The sequence below is a fragment of the Cyprinodon variegatus genome, unplaced genomic scaffold (assembly GCF_000732505.1).
Source record: "Cyprinodon variegatus isolate N-32 unplaced genomic scaffold, C_variegatus-1.0 Scaffold492, whole genome shotgun sequence".
NCBI classification, from domain to species: domain Eukaryota; kingdom Metazoa; phylum Chordata; class Actinopteri; order Cyprinodontiformes; family Cyprinodontidae; genus Cyprinodon; species Cyprinodon variegatus.
Window position 1 is genome coordinate 497,690 of NW_015150945.1, and position 18,779 is coordinate 516,468.

General features: G+C 38.1%; 1 protein-coding gene across 3 annotated transcripts in view; it reads left to right on the plus strand.

The window, feature by feature from the left end:
- The window catches only part of LOC107094590 (VPS10 domain-containing receptor SorCS2-like), a 49,496-nt gene that overhangs the window by 13,832 nt on the left and 16,885 nt on the right, over positions 1 to 18,779 (plus strand). For all 3 annotated transcript variants that reach the window (XM_015390300.1, XM_015390301.1, XM_015390302.1), the window contains exons 6-11: positions 5,942 to 6,049; positions 13,954 to 14,074; positions 14,238 to 14,371; positions 14,480 to 14,599; positions 16,998 to 17,169; positions 17,252 to 17,438. In XM_015390300.1, coding sequence (XP_015245786.1) covers positions 5,942 to 6,049; positions 13,954 to 14,074; positions 14,238 to 14,371; positions 14,480 to 14,599; positions 16,998 to 17,169; positions 17,252 to 17,438 — 842 coding nt within the window. The remainder of the gene's footprint in view (positions 1 to 5,941; positions 6,050 to 13,953; positions 14,075 to 14,237; positions 14,372 to 14,479; positions 14,600 to 16,997; positions 17,170 to 17,251; positions 17,439 to 18,779) is intronic.

An 18,779-nucleotide genomic window follows, 5' to 3' on the forward strand; every position in this document is an offset into this window, starting at 1 on the left:
GGGAAAACAGAATCAGTTTTGCATTTGACTTAATCTTTTCAGCCTGCTCCAATGCACAAACTTCTTTCCTAGATCTACTCTTGTTTTTCCTCACACACAATGTTTTCACTTTTTAGCCTTCTCTGAAGGTTTAAGCTTTTTCCTTGCCTCAGCCATGACCAGTAGTAGAGCAGGTGGAAAATGGTAGAGCAAAAGCCTTAGCTCCATGACTATATAAGAGCCTGTGGCTGTAAAGCGAGACGTTCTTCCAGGTCACATGACCTAGCCAACAACGCTGCGTCTTTTCCCAACTTACATAGTTGGTATTTCAAGTGGAGATCCGCGCTCGTAGCATTGATAGCGTCAAGCGCTGTATATTGGCCTGAGGAATCATTTAACATGACTCATATAAGTCAACTCTTTAGGTCACACAATCCACGGTGCCTTTTAGGTATTTTGTAAAGGTACAATTACACTGCAAAATCAATCTAGACTAGAAATAAGTAAACATTTATTAAATTAAGTGCATTCATCCTTAATTTGAGTAAGTAAATAAGATAATTTGCCAATGGAATAAGTAGTTTTTACTCTTCCATTAAGATAATTAGATAATATGCGCTCGAAATAAGACAATGCAATTTTTTTTACTTATTTTTAAATCTAAATTGTCTTGTTCCATGAGCAAAGTGTCTCACTTACCTCCTCAATTCGAGAACAAATCCACTTATTTTAAGAAAAGCTGACTTATTTAGATATAATTTTTTTGCAGTGTAGATTGTTCAAATAATAGCTTTTGTTCTGTCAACATATATAATTTGAAATAATTTTTTTATTGCACTGCAAAAACTGATCAATAAAGGTGGAAAAGCGGAGTGTTTAAACAACTCAACTTATTTTCAATTTACAATAAAGAACTTATTTTCCTCATTGTATGTTCCCATTACAATATTATTATATTAATGTGTTTTTTTTCTCATTTTGAATGTAAAAAATTTTATTCTATTGGAAAAAAAAGTGCAGTGACTTCAGTACAAGGGCCATAACAGGGGCTATGACCTGTTCTAAAGGGTTACTGGCTGCTGTTGACTCCTGTCTAGAACCACCCATGCCCTGCTGGAATGGACCCAGCTGTCAAAGCTTGCCTAACTCTTCAAGACAGAGATTAATCAATGGATTATTCCTCAGAGATATTGTCAAATACTCACATGAAAGCAAAATTCAGCTGCTGCCGATTTGTCCGCTGCAAATCCATAACGTGCTGTTTGAGCGCAGGCCAAAGGTGCTCTGCTTGATTGAGATCTCTTTAGACTTTTATTATCAGATCAGCTCGAGATCTGACAAAGCAAGAACACTTCAGAACATCTCAAGCAGGGTTTTCTGTTATCTGCTCTGAGAGAATATAAGAGAGCCTGAATGACTGACAGATTACCATTGTAGAATAGAAAAAATCTCTTTATTGTCCCACATTGGGGAAATTCTTGATTCTTTGTTTTTGTTTTTTAGAATACAAAATCATATGTGGCATTGTGGCATATGTATCTAAGCCTCTCTGGTCATGTCATTATCTGACTAAACTTACCCAGAGTTTGAGCAAAAGACTCGGTCACCAAAGTCTCATCATTACATAACATTTCTTCAGTATCACAGAAATAACAGGGAATCAGGAGGAAAATAAAAGAGCTTCAGAAATTCAAAACCGCTTTTCATCAGCGGCACACCTGAACGTTAGAAGCAGCAATTTCAAACAATTACAATCCCCCCCCCCGATTTCAGCACCCAACAGGTTCTGTTGTCAGAAAAGAGACCTCCAACGTCGTGAGATTCAGCTTTTCTTTGAGGCATAATGAGGCTTAGCAACTGCCTCCTTAGTAGCTCTGTTGATCTATTCTGTTTTCCTCTTGCTGTGCGTGTTCACTGCTGATTATCTTATTGTCGTCCCGGTAAGAGCATCATTAAAACATACAGCCTTGTTGTGTAAGCGAGACACTGCTTGATTCCTCATTGATCCCTCTCCATCACACAGTCACACTTTCTCAGCCCTGCTGCCGCTGTCGACGGCTGAAATCTTTGGCACGGTGACAAAAGAAGAGCAGATGGCTCCTCTTATTATTATTCAATATTATTTAGACCAAAAAAATAAGTAAACTACTAACTCAAAGTAGATTTGCATGTTAAGCCTTTTAATATTGTTCGTTCTTTAAGTTCTTAATCTGAAGAAACCAGAAAAGTCAATTCAGATCAAAAAGACTCTTATTTTTGAAACTATAAGGAGCCTTCTGAATGTTGTACCAATCTGGTTTAAGTAAAAATGTATTTATAGGTTATTTAAAATTGTTCTAGACACACAACGGGCTTTAAAAGCTTTGAAGGAAAAGCAGGATAAAAATAAAGCACATAAACAGCAGAACAAATGAATCAAACCAACTTGCAAAACCAACAAAACAGCTGGGATAGAAGTTTTAATGAAAAACTATGAAGAAGGGTAACTACTTAAAAAAATAAAAGTGTTTTGGTCACTGCATCTGAAAGCTAGCTTATAAAGATTAATCTTTAAAAGTTATTTTAAATGTTCCAGAGTTTGTGCAGATTTAGTGCTAAAAGGCAGACTGTCTCCTCAGGAAAATAACCTTAGATTGAAAAGCATTAACTGAGCCCAAGACCCCATTGTTCCTTTTTGGAGCATGAATTGACAGAAGATGGATTGGCTGAAAGGGGGTAAGACCATGTAAAGATGTAACAACAAAAAGTTCTATTTTAAATTGAATCCTAAAGGAGACAGGAAGTCAGTGAAAAGAAGACAACATTGGGGTAATGTGCTCATTTCTTTTCATACTAGTCAGTAAATGAGATGCAGCATTTTGTACCAACTGGAGGCAATTAACTGAGGACTAGTCCAAGCCAAAGTAGAGACAGCTGCAGGAGTCCAATCTATGGTAAAGTCCAAAACTTGGTAAATATTATCCTTACAACAGTCCCACCAAGCAAAAACTGCTTAAAAGACATTGAAAAGACGACATGATTAATGTCCAAATCTACATTTGGTTGAAAAGTGGAAGGTTAAAAGCCATAATTTTCAGATTGTTGCAAAGACATTGAAAACTGGGTTTGCAACATATTTTCAATGTCTATTTTTGGCCTAAAGTGGGACCAATTTAGACCGACCAAACACAACCAAATTTTCAACAATAATTTTTAGACATAATCAAGACTATGACAGACCGACCAGATTTAACCTTAAAAACCAATGTCCCAATCACATGTAATGTTAGGGGTGGAAGCATAAAGGGCCTCCTTTGCAGAGTTCTTAAAGAAGATCATGTCTGTTTTGTTTTCAATTAGTTTTAAACAGTTTAGGGATAACCATAGAATGTGAAATTAGTATATTGCTAATCTAAAAGATAAATAAATCGTTGTATTGCCTGCACGCTCTCACTCGCATTTAAAAAAAAATACCACTCCACATAGTCTAAAATCCGGGATAATTTATCAAATTCGGGGACATCTGTGAACAACTATCGACATCAGGGAATCTCCCGGAACTTCTGGGAGACTTGGGATATCTGCTATTGTCCGCCATTATTAGGGTTTCATATGTCAGGCTAGACCTTCACGAGGAATAATGAGCAGCAGCTGATTTACTATAAGCTTTTTCCAGCGTTTTTGGTGTGGCCAGTTACCTTGACAACTCAGTCACAATTACTATATTAGAGTGCACACTATTGATATCAAGTAAAAAAATGATTGGAAAACAATTATAGGGTGTTTATCTAGTTGCTAGAATTTATACCTTTGCATGTTAATAAGTATTTATACCCTATTAGTGAGCATTTATACCCTATTAGTGAGCATTTATACCCTATTAGTGAGCATTTATACCCTATTGGGTATAAATTCTTGCAATAAACAAAAATTTCCAGAGGGTGTTATTAGGAATACAGTTATTATCCAGCTTTCTAATGTGAAGAGATGTATCATTATTGGCTAAAGTCAAAGGATAAGTAAAGGTAAACTCTGTAAAGAATGGACTGCTTTTCTCCAGGATTATACAACATGCAGCAAAACACTTAATATACTATGAGTATGAAAAAGTAAATATAATTGTTTAATTACAATGTTCAGCAGTTAATCAAAGTCATATTTGGAGTTTAGGATAAAGTACATTTCCGTAATTATTGGTATCCTTTAGCTCTCTGGCTCTTGGAAACAAGCAGTTATTCGTTTGGCCTTTGGAGAAAATTCATCACCACCCTTGCTCTAAAGCTAGTGTAGGTCACGAAGAACATCAAAGGCTCTTTGTAAAGTGTGTAGTCCTCCTCATTACAGAGGACTGTATTATAATAAACTTGTAAAACCACCTGAATACAAAGGAATACCACATGAAACATTTTTAGATGCATAAGATAACAGGTTTAGTAAATTTTTAATAACAGCCCAAGGCTTTTGATTTGCTTGATGAAATGTGCATACTTTGCACATTTGACCTGTACCTGTCTGGTAGGTCTTTGCTTGGCCCCCTCACTATTATAAGACCAGAAATGAAACATTAATTGTTCACTGATCCAAGGAGATTAAGATGTGAGACTTGGGTTCCATCTAGGGAGTTGGGTGGATATACGCCGGCAGATAGAAGTTGTATTTTATGTTTTAAGTTTTTAGAGCTAAGTTACTATAGGTCTTTTTTGTTTGTTTGTTGTTTTGTTGCTTCTTTCCCTGAAATTTCTTCTATCAGTTGTTCCAGTGCAGAAGAAGGAACGGATATCTATTCCCATAATTTGTAACTCATTTTTGGCAGGAAGTGTTTTAAAGGATGATGCCCCTGTCAGACCAATTTAGACAGCGTATGCCTGATGTATGAAAGATCTGCCAAAAACGCTGGCATATGTTGGATAAGTTATGGATACTTTTTGTATAAATTATGAGAACGCTGAAATACGCTGAAGCACGTCACATGTCGACATTTGGCGATTATGTTAACAAATTTTGAACATGCTCAAAATTTCCTGACGTATGCCAGCATATAACATATATGGGGCATAAGTTACAGGTAAGTTATCTGATCGTCGACATATGTTAAGTGTAAGTTACTCATGAGTGGTGGCGTCTAGCTTATCGAAAACCCATGAGTAACTTGTGCATAACTTATTTGCAATGCGTATCAACGAATCTGACGTGTTCCAGATAAACGCAGCGTTTTGGTATGAAATTGGTTCACAGGAGGCAACCGTCAGTTCTCCTCCAGGCTTCAACCCCATTAGGGTTGAAGCCTGGAGGAGAACTGACGGTTGCCTGGAGCCATATGGTGAGAGAGAAGGCGAGTGTGATGGATCCTCCCTGCATTGACTCCCACGACCAACAAACTTCCTAGCATACATGATGCTGAATCTGCAAACCCTCTTTCTTTATTTTACTTTTTTTGTTTTTATTTATTCTTTTTTTTTTGAGAGGTGGTAAACAGCAGGTAGTTTGATACTGTGATCAAAGACATCTTTTTATGCAGACAGGATGCCTCCGGGCGCATCACTGCCCCCCTCAGGACACTGGCTTGTGCATCATTCCATGGGCATTACGCTGCTGTTCATCATGCATAGGTTAGGTTGTCATTGGACATACACACCTAACTCATCATGATTACTCTATTTATACCCCCAAAATTTTTAAAAATTCCTAGAAAGTTCAGTGTGTGCCAGCGTTTTAGGAGATTCTGGGCTGTTAGACATACGTTGGATAAATCTGCAATGTGCGACAGGGGACTTAAATCACATCCATCAGGTCCTATTGTTATTGAAGGGTGGATTAAATATGAATATAGCTTAAAATACTCCCCTCAGCACAGACTCCATGAAGTGTCACACAACCTGCGTATAATTACCAAGTTGCTATAATCCTTTATACATGTTAACCTAAAAAAGTTTAACATACATCCGAGTACCAATGACTTTAAATACTCCTTTTCTTTCCTTAGGTTTAGTATTGATGAAGGGAGAACATGGAACATTCACAACTTTACCAGCACGTCTGTGTTCGTCGACGGACTTCTCAGTGAACCAGGAGATGAGACCCTTGTTATGACGTAAGTAAAAAAAAAAGTAAAAGGCCTGCAACTTGGACACTGTAATCCATGGTGGAGGGGAATTGGCTTCAGAGGTTGGATATAGTGTCAGTTACAGGCATATCTATTATGAAATATTGCCTTTGGTATTATGGATCTAAACCAGAAGAAAGACCCTTGCCTTCACTGTGATGCCTTACCCTGTGTGCCCATTTCATCATCACCCCATTTCTGCAAATTTTGACACTTATATAAGAAGGCTGAACAAAGTCTGAAGATTTCAGCAGTTAAAACAGGCACTTTCTGTACTTAGACAATAGTTAAAAAAGAACAGTTGCTGTCACTGTGCAGATTCACTGTTAAAAGGCTTTCTTTTTCATCACTGGTCAGAGAAAGTGGGCATTTAAGTGCAATTAAGGTTGGTGCTTCCGCAGGGGGTTAACACTATACAGCTATGACGGTTATAGCTACTTGGTTTTCAAAAACAGGGAGGCTTATAAGATGGAATATATGAGAATTACTCAGACATGCTTGAGTCATCCAGATACCAAATACCATTTTGGGCATGCTCAAAGTTCAAAAAGTTGATTTTAAATTGTTAACTAAAATTGTTTACATTTTTTCAGGACAGAGAGATTCTTTTCCTCATATCTTTTTATAGCCTATCAGCTTGGAAAAACGTTTTGCCTTTCTAAATACACGTTTTCTTCTGTAGCTTGCTCCTACTTGTCCTCTTTCACAAGCTACATTTCTGTGGATCAAAGATTGAATCATCATTAACAGGAGCCCAGTCCTATTCCCATTAGCAAGCAGTCATTTAGCATATCTTCAATCATGATCTCTGTATTTTGTAGGATCATTTCCTAATCTCTATACCAACAACCCTGAACTGGTCTGGAAGAAAGAAGATTCTTTTTTTAAAGGATAGGATTTCCACAGCCTGTGAGAAGAGTTAAGGGATTTATTTTCTTTATAGAAAGAGACAAGTGTGTTTCTCATTCGGAACACTTAGAAAAAAACATAATGCTAAATGGATGTTATGGATTTCTTTTTTTCAGAGTGCTGTCAAATACTGTCTACCGAAACTCTCAGAGCTCTTCTCACACAGGCTGCTTATTTCTGATGAGTTGTCTGACGGGGGGTTTACGTTACTCTTCCATCCCAATGATTCTTTCTCGATTTGTTGGAGCGGGGCAACCAATTTCGTGGTGCTAACTGCAGCTGGTCTCACACCTGATTTGCCTCAGAGCTCTCCTCTCTGTCTTGACCTCTAAATTGCCGTTACAGTGGAGGTTGAAGGGAGAAAAAGACCAATCAGCCACATGGCCTTCCTTCCTGTCTCTTCTGTACACTCTGACATTTTTCACCCATACAGTTTGGGATGTGTTGTTTTTTTGTTTTTTTTTTGTGTACGCCTTTCATGCATTTCTCCATGTTGGTTCTTTGCCAGCTGTTGAGATATGACAGAACCATGCTTTTTTAAGACATATTATTCCTTATGCATATTAAACAGGATAAATGGTCCCCATTACAGCAATACTGAATATTAAGCGTTTTACAAGTTATCTGTAAATCATAGATATTTATCTTTTGGAAACGTTCCTTCTACATTAGCCTGTTCGGCCAAACTGATATGAAGTGAATTATGCCCCACTATTGTTGCACGCAAATAACACACTTTGTAAATCAAAATTTGAGAAAAAATGTAATCCAGATATGAAATGTTTTTTAAAAAATGTATTTTATTTTTTCAACTTTCTGTTTTTCACTTTGACTTACTGCATGATAAAGTAATTCTTCTCAAACTGAATTTTATAGACATTCTCTACATTCCTGAAGGCATTTTTTAATAAATCTATGCATCCATTTAATCCCACTTATCCCAAGCGGGGTTGCGAGGGGTGTTGGTGCTCCAGCTGTCTACGGGTGAGCGGTGGGGTTTATCCTGGACAGGTCGCCAGTCCATCGCAGGGAAACACAGTGATAAATAGGACAAACAACCATTCACACACACACTCACACCTAAGGAGAATTTACCAAAGCCAATTTAGCTAACAGTGATGTTGTTGGACTATGGAAGAAAGCCGGAGTACCCGGAGATGCACGCATCCACAGGAAGAATATGCAAACTGCACACAGAAAGACCCAGGGACAGGAATTTAACCCTACTTGTTTGACCTCCTTGCTGCAAGGCAGCAGTGCTAACCACTGCACAACTGAGCAGCCCATTTTTAATAATTAATAAACATAAAATTTGAAGAGAAAAAACCCTACTCAGTGATTCTAAACAATCTGCTTTTGAGAAGTTTTATTTCTAGATTTGTTTTGTTTTTTTATTTCCCTTTAGATCCCATGTTATTTGACTGCAAATAGAATTGCATAGAATTCCCTCATATATAAAACCATTAAAGGCCAGCATTAGCTTAGCGTGAAATATTTTCACAATAATATTAATTCTGTCAGAAACCATGGAGCTTCAATAGACCCAAATGTAGACAAGCAGATGGGGGCAAAACCGTGTATTAAAAAGTATTTTTTTTAAATGTAGAAATGGAACCAGTAAAGAAAGAAGCATAATTTAAATAAATAAAAGAAAATAGACTAAAGAATAAACTATATAGGTAAATATTAAACTAAAAAAAGAACGTGAACATAAATCAACTAGTATTGCAAGACCTAAATAGCACAATTAATAATAGTGTTATTAGTTTTGGCAATGACATTCTAGAAGGATCCTTCCTAAAGTAAACAAATAAATCCTAACTGCAAAAAAACTCAAAATGAAAGATAACACTAAAAAACATACAAGACACAGTAATCACAGCTCACAATAAAAGTAAGAGAAAAACAAATATGCAAAAGTAAATCAAAAGACTCACTGGACCCCAAATTAGTTAAGAACAGAAGCCCTCAAGGTCTGGATCCTGACATCTTTGATTTAGTGTAATCTGCTATTGAACTATTTAATTTTATGATAATACATCTGTTTGAAAAGGATATCAGTAGAAAATCATCCTCAAACTATAACCTATAAACTTCAAGACTTCAGATCTTTTTCAAGCCCAAAGTCTGCCCTTCTTTTTCACTAATCCCTCCATCTGAAAGTGAACTGAAGTGAAACCTCTCACATCACCTCAGACGCTACGCGCAGGTTTACAGATAAGGCCATCTTACAAAGGTAATCCACTGAGAAGGGGCAAAGAAAAGGCCACAAACTCTGAGATACAAACCAACACACACAAGAGGCTTCAGCATACAGGTTCACTCACAATTACCTTCAACATCGATGGGCCAGGCACCCAGGCGTGAATGCTCCTGGTCTGGATCTGGAAAGATAGGGTTGGAGGGTTTTTGAGGGCAGCTGATGTCCGACATATTTGCCAGGCTCTATTTCTTAGCCGCAGAGTTTTTTGATGGCACAGTCTGCCATCCCATAATGAAGTCTTTTAGCAGTGACTTAGCAACAAGGACAGGTGGGTAGGGGGACGGTGCTTATCTTGGACTCATACTAAAGACAGCTGGTCAGATCATAGACTGGACAGATGAACAATACTGATGGAACAATCTATAATAAAAAAAATACCCAATGCTGCATGGGATCATTCTCCCAGCTCACTCCTCATTTGCTTTCTCAACAAACAACATTCCCAGGACCCGTCTCTGCATCCTTTTGGAACCAGATGGCTCCTCCACTGGCTTTATCTCTGTGTTCTTTAACGAGAGGACCCATTAATGGGTGTTGAGTTGTTTTCACCTGGTTCTTTTCAAGTGTTGTTTGTCCACTGATAGAGCTCTAGAGGCTCTGAAGTGCCAATTCACCACTAAAAACACAAACATGTTAAATTAACTCTGAGGCTGGTTGGAGTCAGAGCGTAGATAAAGAATTAAGTCCTACTTTAATAATTAGGGCAATGTCATTTGCTAACTAAGGGAGCATATTTTGGTTTTAGAGAAAGAAGGACAGCAGAACTCATTATAAAGCGTGCGCGTAAACAGGGGATCCAGTTTGGGGCTTTGATAAACAGCTGTGTATTTAAGCTTTTGGCTCCTGTGAGATCTACAGTGCAGGAGTTGGAAGCAGGTTGCATAGAAACATCCAAAGTAACAATGAACTGCATAAACCATTTGATTTCCCTAGGTGACATTCAGGAAATGTCACAGTAAATCTAATGTTTATTGATAACAGAGCCACTGATTTAGAGGCTTCTCAAAATAAGCATACCCCATGGATATTTGCATTTATGTGCTGCAACCTAAAACACTTGTTTGTGGTTTCAATAGGCAGATGCAGTAGTAGCCATTCAATGTTTCCCCACTTTCCTTGATGGGTCCTTGGCTGGTCATTGGCTAGTTCCCTACACTTCTTTCTATCATGATTTGAGGACATTAAGATGTAAAGAGAAGTATTGTCCCCTGGTTAGACCCTGTAATTCAGTGAAAGGGTGGAGTCAGAGTAAAAAAAATATGCACGCCCATGAGACGACCAGTGGCTGGAAATTGGAGGGGATTTTGCTGCCATTCGGCTGGCTTTTGACTGGGAAGGGCCATTTTGAATAGCTGCTACTGTAATTGAGATAAGGAAGATTTTTCTGATTTGTGGAATGGTCTGCACCTTTATTAAACACCCATTTTTGTCATGTTTGGTTTCAGGTTCCTAACCCACGTGCAGAACACTCATCAGACAGGGAAAAAGTTCTAAGGTTTATTTAAGAAAAACACAATCTATAAACACATCCAGGGTTATCAGATCCGGGACTAGTCTCGACTGGGTTCACTGCAGAGGGGGACAGAGTGGTTAGCTGAAGTCCAAGTAATTTGCTGGGTGAGAGAGTGCAGGTCTGTACCTGATCTGGAGTTTGAGCAGAGCGGCAGAAAGGAGGAACCAGGAGGGTCCAGAGGCTGTTGGCAGGCAGAGGGCTTGGCAGAGGCAGAGCTTGGTTTGAGAGTTTTGCAGACAACAGGTTTGAGTTTCCCTTTCAAATTCTTCAGAAACCGGGCAGGCAGGTCTTTGACAGGTTTGATTCTGCAGGGGTCTTCAGAGATCAGACTGACAGATTTCCAACAGAGAAACTCTTCAAGGGTTTCTGGTTTCAGACAGGTTCAACCTGGGAAGCAGAGAAGACAAAACAGATCAGGTTCAGGTTTTCAGGGAGTCAAAGATTTAGACAGGCAGGTTGGCTCAGGCTTGCTAACCATAACTGGCAAACACTCTGGCACTGGAGTGATGTCCTCTGCCTCCTTATATACTGGTCTCCTGATTAGCAAATGAGCTGTGGTGGCAATCAGCTCCGGCTCCAGGAGATCCAGTGCGCCCTCTGGTGGAGAAAGTGGACAGACCTCCAGATCCCAACAATTTTAGTATTTTTTTTTTTAGATCTACCTTTCACTCCACTGATGGCTGCAAGTCTGTCGGGTTACATTTCTGCCTAACTTTTAAACATCTGGAGACTGAATTTAGTTATTTTTATCTGCTCCAAAATTTGTCATTATTCCTATAATGTTGGAAAAACAAACCATTAAAAGACTGAACGGCATAGTGACAACTACATTTTTTCTAAATAATACAACTGAAGAAAGTAAATATATAAAGTTTGACTTCTGGTTACAATGTCAGGCACGTAGTATTCTGTCCAGCAACAGTTGGTTGAAGTCAGGTGAGACGAAGCTCAAGGATAGTCGGGTCCTAGTAGCTCTGTAATAGAGCTGGCTATAGTGTTAAATTATTTTAGATTTAAGACAATCAAAAGACAAAAAAGCAGGAAAAACAAGAGCTCACATCTGCCAAGCTTTTGAACCTTGGTGCTGATATATGGAAGCACAGAGGCTCAGAAGGCATGCAGAGGTTTCCACGTTCCTTCTGGTAAAAATAAGAAATTCGAAATTGAACTTTGTTGACCTCACAATGGAGAAATTAACTCTCTGCATTTAACCCATCCCCTTTTGGGGATCAGTGGGCTGCCATTGTGCGGCACCCGGGGAGCAGTTTGGGGTTAAAGGCCTTGCTCAGAGACCCAGAGTGGCAGTCTATGAGGGTAGGGCCTCGAAATCAGAACCTCAGGATTCCAAGCTCTATGCCCTAACATCTAGGCCACTACTCCCCCTAAGTTAAGCGTTTCCTAATTCTAACCAGCTACACATTGGACAAGTGGCTAGTCCATCCCACAGACATACAGTTTACCAATTCAATGTTTTTTTAGACCTTGGAGGAGGCTGGAGTACACAGATAAGGCCAATACAGGGAGAAACAAACAAACTGCACAAATATGCTTGGTTACAGTGCTAAAAACTGCTTCACTGAGCGGCCCTTTGCTGAACAATTTATAAGTCTTAGTGTTTGATTATTTACCAGTTGTTTAGATGTTTGCAAGCATTTCTTGTTGACTATTTGAGCTTTTACCTATGATATTATGCTATTGCTTTATCAGGATCATGCACAAAGTTGTATTACACTTTATTCGCGATTATCCCTCCCAAGTTCTTCCCTTTTCAAGAAAAAACAGTGGCCAAGCTAAGTCTATATAATGCAATTGTTACCCACCCCCTCCTCCAGGAGGCACCTCTCTTGACCTTGCTGTGCCTGCTCAGTAATCCACACAGCTACTTTGTCCGATTACGATGCAGAAATCAATCTTTTCTGAAACAAATTGGCTCTTTTAACTCCTTAATCCTGGCGGGCCTGTTACTAGGTTTACCTACTTATAGAAATGGCCAAAACACAGTCACATGGTGTTTCATCCTTCACGCCTTTCAAAAGGGGCTTTAAAATTTCTAAAACATGCTTCAAAATAATTTTTTTTCACAAATGCTTTTTGTTTTATGGCTGTGTAAACAAAAAAAATGAGAGTTAAAATTCCAGCTGAAATGTATGACTCTGCAGGAGGAACACAACATCAGGTATTCATTTTTAGCCACAGCCCCTAATGGTTGGCGTCATTGGAAACTAGAGGCTCAGACCTTTCCAACGATGGGTTGGAGATAATTGTGTGACCATTTAAGGTGATGTAACTGGCATGCGTTACATAAGCTTGCATTGTTAATTCTTATTTTCTATTCAGTTTTGTGATATTATTGTGTGTTCATTGCTAAATTTCAATGAAACAACGGCTAAACCATAGAAGCAAATGCTTTGCCTTATGCAGAATGTCTTTTTACTTAATGTGTAAGATGTCTAAATGTGTTTCTTCAAAGTTCGTAAAGACAGCCCAGTTGCCAGAAGTGGGGTTATACAGCAGAAATGAAATGGGCGCAACCCATGCAGGTAGAAGGCAAAGCAGAAGCAGTGAAGGCAAAGAAAAAACATATGTAGGTTACTCCATGATGCAAAAGGCAATATTTCCTCTTAAAAGCCTTTAAAAATAAAACAATTTGGAAAGTTTATTAAATTGTTAAATCCCTATGGCAACATGTGAAAAATAATGAAGGGGTTGAAATACTGTTTGGCTCTTATAATTGCATCAGGTAGACAAACACCAGGTCCTCTTCATACAGTAAAGCCAGTGAGGACAGTAGGAGTCATGCTCACCTTGTTCTTTAATATAGTGATATGTTACCACTGGCAGGGTAACATATGTTGAAGTCACGGGCTTGAGTCACATCAGTCTGCTTTTAAAAGAGATGCTGCGACATCCACTGAGACACAGCAGCTAAAGGCCCTGTGTTACATTGTAGAACACCGCCATCTAGTGGATGATTGCCATGTGTGTCAGGGAGGCTTTATTACTGTGAACCTGAATGCTCATGTTATTGTAAGACAGCTTAAATAATCATCCCTGGAGTTGAACTACTGGTGGATTTTTCCCTCTTTTTTTCTACATTATTAATGAATGAAAACAAATTGAACAAGCCAAGTCAAACACTGGAAAAGCTGCACTTCCCTGAAGCAACAAGTTTATTATTTAAACATGTGTGCCTTGGTCTATTTTCAGTGTTTTTGGCCACATCAGCTACAGGTCTGATTGGGAGCTGGTTAAAGTGGACTTCAGGCAGTCCTTCACACGTCAGTGCACCGAGTCAGATTACGAGGCCTGGCAGCTCACAGACCTGCAGGTAAATCCAACTTAAAGTCGTAAACACAACAGGGGTTACTTCAATTCTCTGACTTTGTAATTTCTGTTAACATAATGAGATTGGTTTAGGATCCCAGAGGAGAAAGAAAATGCTCATGCAGAAGTGGTTTGTGAGTGTTTTGGTGTGCTTCTATCACCCTCAGGGAGAAAGATGCATAATGGGCCAGGAGAGGACTTTCAGACGAAGAAAGGAGAACTCCTTCTGCATCAAAGGCAAAAGCTACACCTCTGCTCTCACTACGAAGCCCTGCCAGTGTACTGACAAAGACTTCATCTGGTCAGCTGCAAATTAGACACAAACAAACCATGAATAAGAAAAGAAATTCTGGAGTCTCTACAACCGTCTGTGACTCTGATTGTTGCTGTAACTTTGGTTTCCATGCAGTGATTACGGCTTTGAGCGATCTTACACAGAGGGCGACCGATGTTTCCCTGACTTCTGGTATGATCCAGAAACACCCCCGGAAAACTGCCACCTTGGACAAAATTACGAATCTAGCACTGGGTAAGTACACTTTCACAGTTAATATAAGCTCAAGGCAAGCAGGGATGTTCTGAAGCAAAGTAAAACCTAGAAGATCATAATTGGATAGATTTTTATATTAACCCTTTTTTAAGGGAACTCAGTGAAATACTTTTAGAATCAAAATTTTAAGCCAATAGGTTTATTAGAATCCAGGAGGATTCCTTATTACTTTTGTAACATAAAAAAAATTATATTTTGATGGCAAAAATCAATGTCAATGTAATAACAAGAGATGCCAACTTTCCTGAATATATTAAGAAAAATAACAAAAGTGCTTCTATAAGAAATTCCTAAAAAACACTTTAAGAGTAAAAGAAACACATTGATTTTTGGTACAACATAACCTTAAAGGCATTTATGCTGATACTGGTACTTACATTTTTTAGTTTATAACTCTAAATATAATTGTTAACTAGGCTTATGAACTTTTTAACATTACCTTTTAACTTTTCAATTGGCTTTTTACATTTTTTCTTGACTTGTTAACATTTTTTTTTACTTAATTTATAGCAGGTAATATATCATTCAAGGGCTCATCTAATTGGTCAAATGCCAAAATAGATGTACAGCCAAATAGGATTGGATCTTTGGATTCATTACATTCAGTCATTCACAGGGTGGGGCAACTCCATAAGGATTTTTCTTCTTCTTCTTTTGCCACTTACACAAATAATAATGATTAAAATTTATTGATCTCACAGTGGAGACATTTACCTCGTGATAAAACAAAAAAAATGATAAAACTTCCTAATGCTCCAGTCCCTCATCAGTGGCATAACCCCATATGCTGGAACAGATATGGTAGAAGTGATAGCAAGGCAGGCTAAAGTTAGCTCCCTTCCAGGATTGATGTCAGTATAGAAGGAGGACCAACATTTCACTTTGGGGGAGGGCGCTTCTCTGGGCTTTCTTATTTGAACACTTCCACATGAAAGAAAAAAAAATATCGTCACTTTCACACTGTGGATTTTCAGACATGTTATCATTGCAGCCCAAAACCAACATACAAGTTTTAACATAAAAAGAAATCAGTTTTCTGTCTGAGGACTCCTTTATGTTTGAAAGATTCATCATAGGCCAGGGCTTGCCAAAGTAAGGGTCGGGACCCCCAATGGTTTTTCACAGTCATTGTGATATTGTCACGATTTGGCTAAGGTTAGTTGACCCAAAAGCAGAGGCAGAGGTGAATCTCTTGTGGATTTAATAATGAGTTAGCAGAAAACAGAGGCTGGTTATCCAAAAATCCAAAAAGAAAACAAAGTCCAAACAAACATGAAACCAGGAATCCAAAAAACCAAAAATCAAAACATGAAAACTAGTCAAAACGTACCAGAAACCATGGAGACATCAGGGGAATCACAAACATAAGGAGGAAGGTTCAGAGAGAAGGAGTTGGAGCAAGATTGACGGTGTTTGACGAGGACCCAGCAAAGGGGAACTGAAGAGAGAGGGCTTTTTAAAGGAGACTGAGACAAAGAGGGGGCTAATGAGGAAACTGGGAGCAGGTGTGCAAAGAACAAGAGAGGGAAAGAGCCAGGGAAGAAGGAGAACATAAGAGGGCAGCAGAGAGCAACAAATAGAAACCTGGAAGACTGGAAATAACAACAAAATGATAATCAAATAACTAGGACTATAAAACATGGAAAAAATAAAACTAAACACTAGAAAACAAGGAGTAAAGTAAGACTTTATGGAGAGCCAAAAAATATCATCCAGTACAAAGGTTTACCATATATTAGATAGATTTAATATTTATTTATTTATTTAACAAAGTATATGACATTAGTTTTATCATTTAAGTTATAAATCATACTATTACATTGTAAAATACACAATTAAATTATTACATTTCCTATTTAATGAGAAATACATTTAAACTAATATATGATAATAATAATTATACATATAATAATAATAGTGCAATATTATTCAAAGAAATTTAATATTAAAAGTTAATAATAGTAATGTTAAAAGTTGAGTGAAATAATAATGATAATTTTTAGCAGCTAGCCAGTTATTTTTAGGCTAACAGTGAAAATGTTTGGCAACATCTGATTTATTTATTATTTTTAGATAAGAGTTTATTTCTCCAGAAGATAATGGTTCTGGTAATGTTAGTGTTTTCATTTTCCATATTCTTTATAACATAACAGGCACCTAAAGTGTAAAAGAAGTAGATGATGATGCAGCTTATATGTTTGGGTATTTATCTCTTGCTATAGAAAAGCGTAGTTCCTCCTAATTCCATCTTTAGGTAGCAAATGTTTTCTTTATTCTAATTTAGCTATGAGCTTACTTTTATGTTTCTTAAAATGGTCTTTTAACCACCTTTCATGCACTTTATGCTAATGCTTTAATGACTAACTCTGTCTCTCAGCTACAGGAAGGTGATGTCAAACACTTGTGAAGGAGGCCTTAACAAGCAGCAGAGTGCCAAACAGCACAGCTGCCCTCTGTTGCCTCCCAAAGGACTGAGGGTCGGCATCAAAGGCCAGATGCTGGCTGTGGCTTCTGGTGACGACGTCACATTCATTGTCCACCAGGAGCAGGTAGGAGGATGGCTGCTTCTCCCCCAGTCCCTAACATGTCATTGGAATCAGTTTAAAGCTGCTGTTTCTTCCGTCTGAACAGGGCGACACCAGCAGCACAAAGTACCAGGTGGACCTCGGGGACGGGGTTCGAACCATTTACCAGAACCTGACAGTGACGGATGAGCCCATCCAGCACCGCTATGAAAAACCTGGCATTTACAAGGTTACGGTGAAGGCAGAAAACATGGCGGGACACGAGGAGACCACCATGTACATCCAGGTCACAGGTCTGTTTCCCAGTCAAATACAATTTTCCATCTTTTAAATTTGAGGTTTTTTATTCCTTTTTAAGGGAGAGAAAGGCCCCTGCCTGCTGCATCAAACCTTCTTTTTACTGGAGCTAAGAATGAAACAAGCACAGTCCTCTTTCCACCAAATTTTACACCTGAATCCAGTTAGACCACAAACCTGGAACTGTCTTACTGTCTATTGGAAGGCTGGACAGAAAGGCATCTTTTATTTATCAAAAGGACTGTGGTCAAAACAATTTAGATTTCTCTTATTTCATATATTGATTTATGCTCTTTACTCACTAAAAAAAGTTTTTCACTCAGTCTGTATCACCTATGTAGCCACACAAGTGGGGTGTGAGGGGTGTTTGTAGACAAGAAATACTTCACTGGAAAAAATCTAAATCTAGATAAGTTGTTTTTTTCTTAAAATAAGTGCATTTGTTCTTGGATTAAGGAAGTAAAGGTGACATCTTGCCAATGGAACGAGACAATTTACACTTAAAATAAGAAAACACAATTGCATTGTCTTATTACAAGTGCATATTATCTATTTTTTTATTTCAAGAGTAAAAATGTCCATTCCATTGGCAAACTATCTTGTTTACCTACTCAAATTAAGGGTGAATACACTTAATTTAAGAAACTTTTACTTATTTCTAGATCGTTTTTCCAGTGTTCCCATCACAAGCCAGATTCTTCATCAAGGTTTATTCATGATATGTTACTGTTTAACCAAAATGTCTTTAATTTGTTTAAAACTACTTTCCATTATTGTAAGTAAGGTGGAAGGAAAGTTGCCCAGATCAGAACAGGGCTGATTACCATGCAAAATAAGGGCCATATGACGAAGTGTTCTCTCTTTGCAAAGATAAAATAAAGTGCCGACTGAGTGAAATCCATCTGTAAGGTTTGCACTACAGATGCAGAAACCTTGTGGACTTAAGATGGCCAATGAGGCCCAGAAAACACACCAAAAGAGGAAAAAAGCATCAGACTGGATCCAAAAATTATAGAACTCTGTTTTTCTTTATATATATATGCAAAAAAGGACCTCTTACATTTCAAAGCAGAGAGGCAAGTATTCCACTCTCTTCAATCACAGCAGAAAAAAAAAACACACAGAGAAGAAAACACACCCACATTTAAACAACCCAGCTTTCTGAATTATCAGCCTGTAAGGGGTGGAAACTTTAACATTTACATTTTCTGTTTGTGAAGAAGTAAACTAAATTAAACCTCTAGAGGAAAAACAATAAATAACACACATTTACAATCAACTTAAACAAATTGAAGCTAAACAATACTCCAAGTCCAGACAAAACTCAAAACATCTCC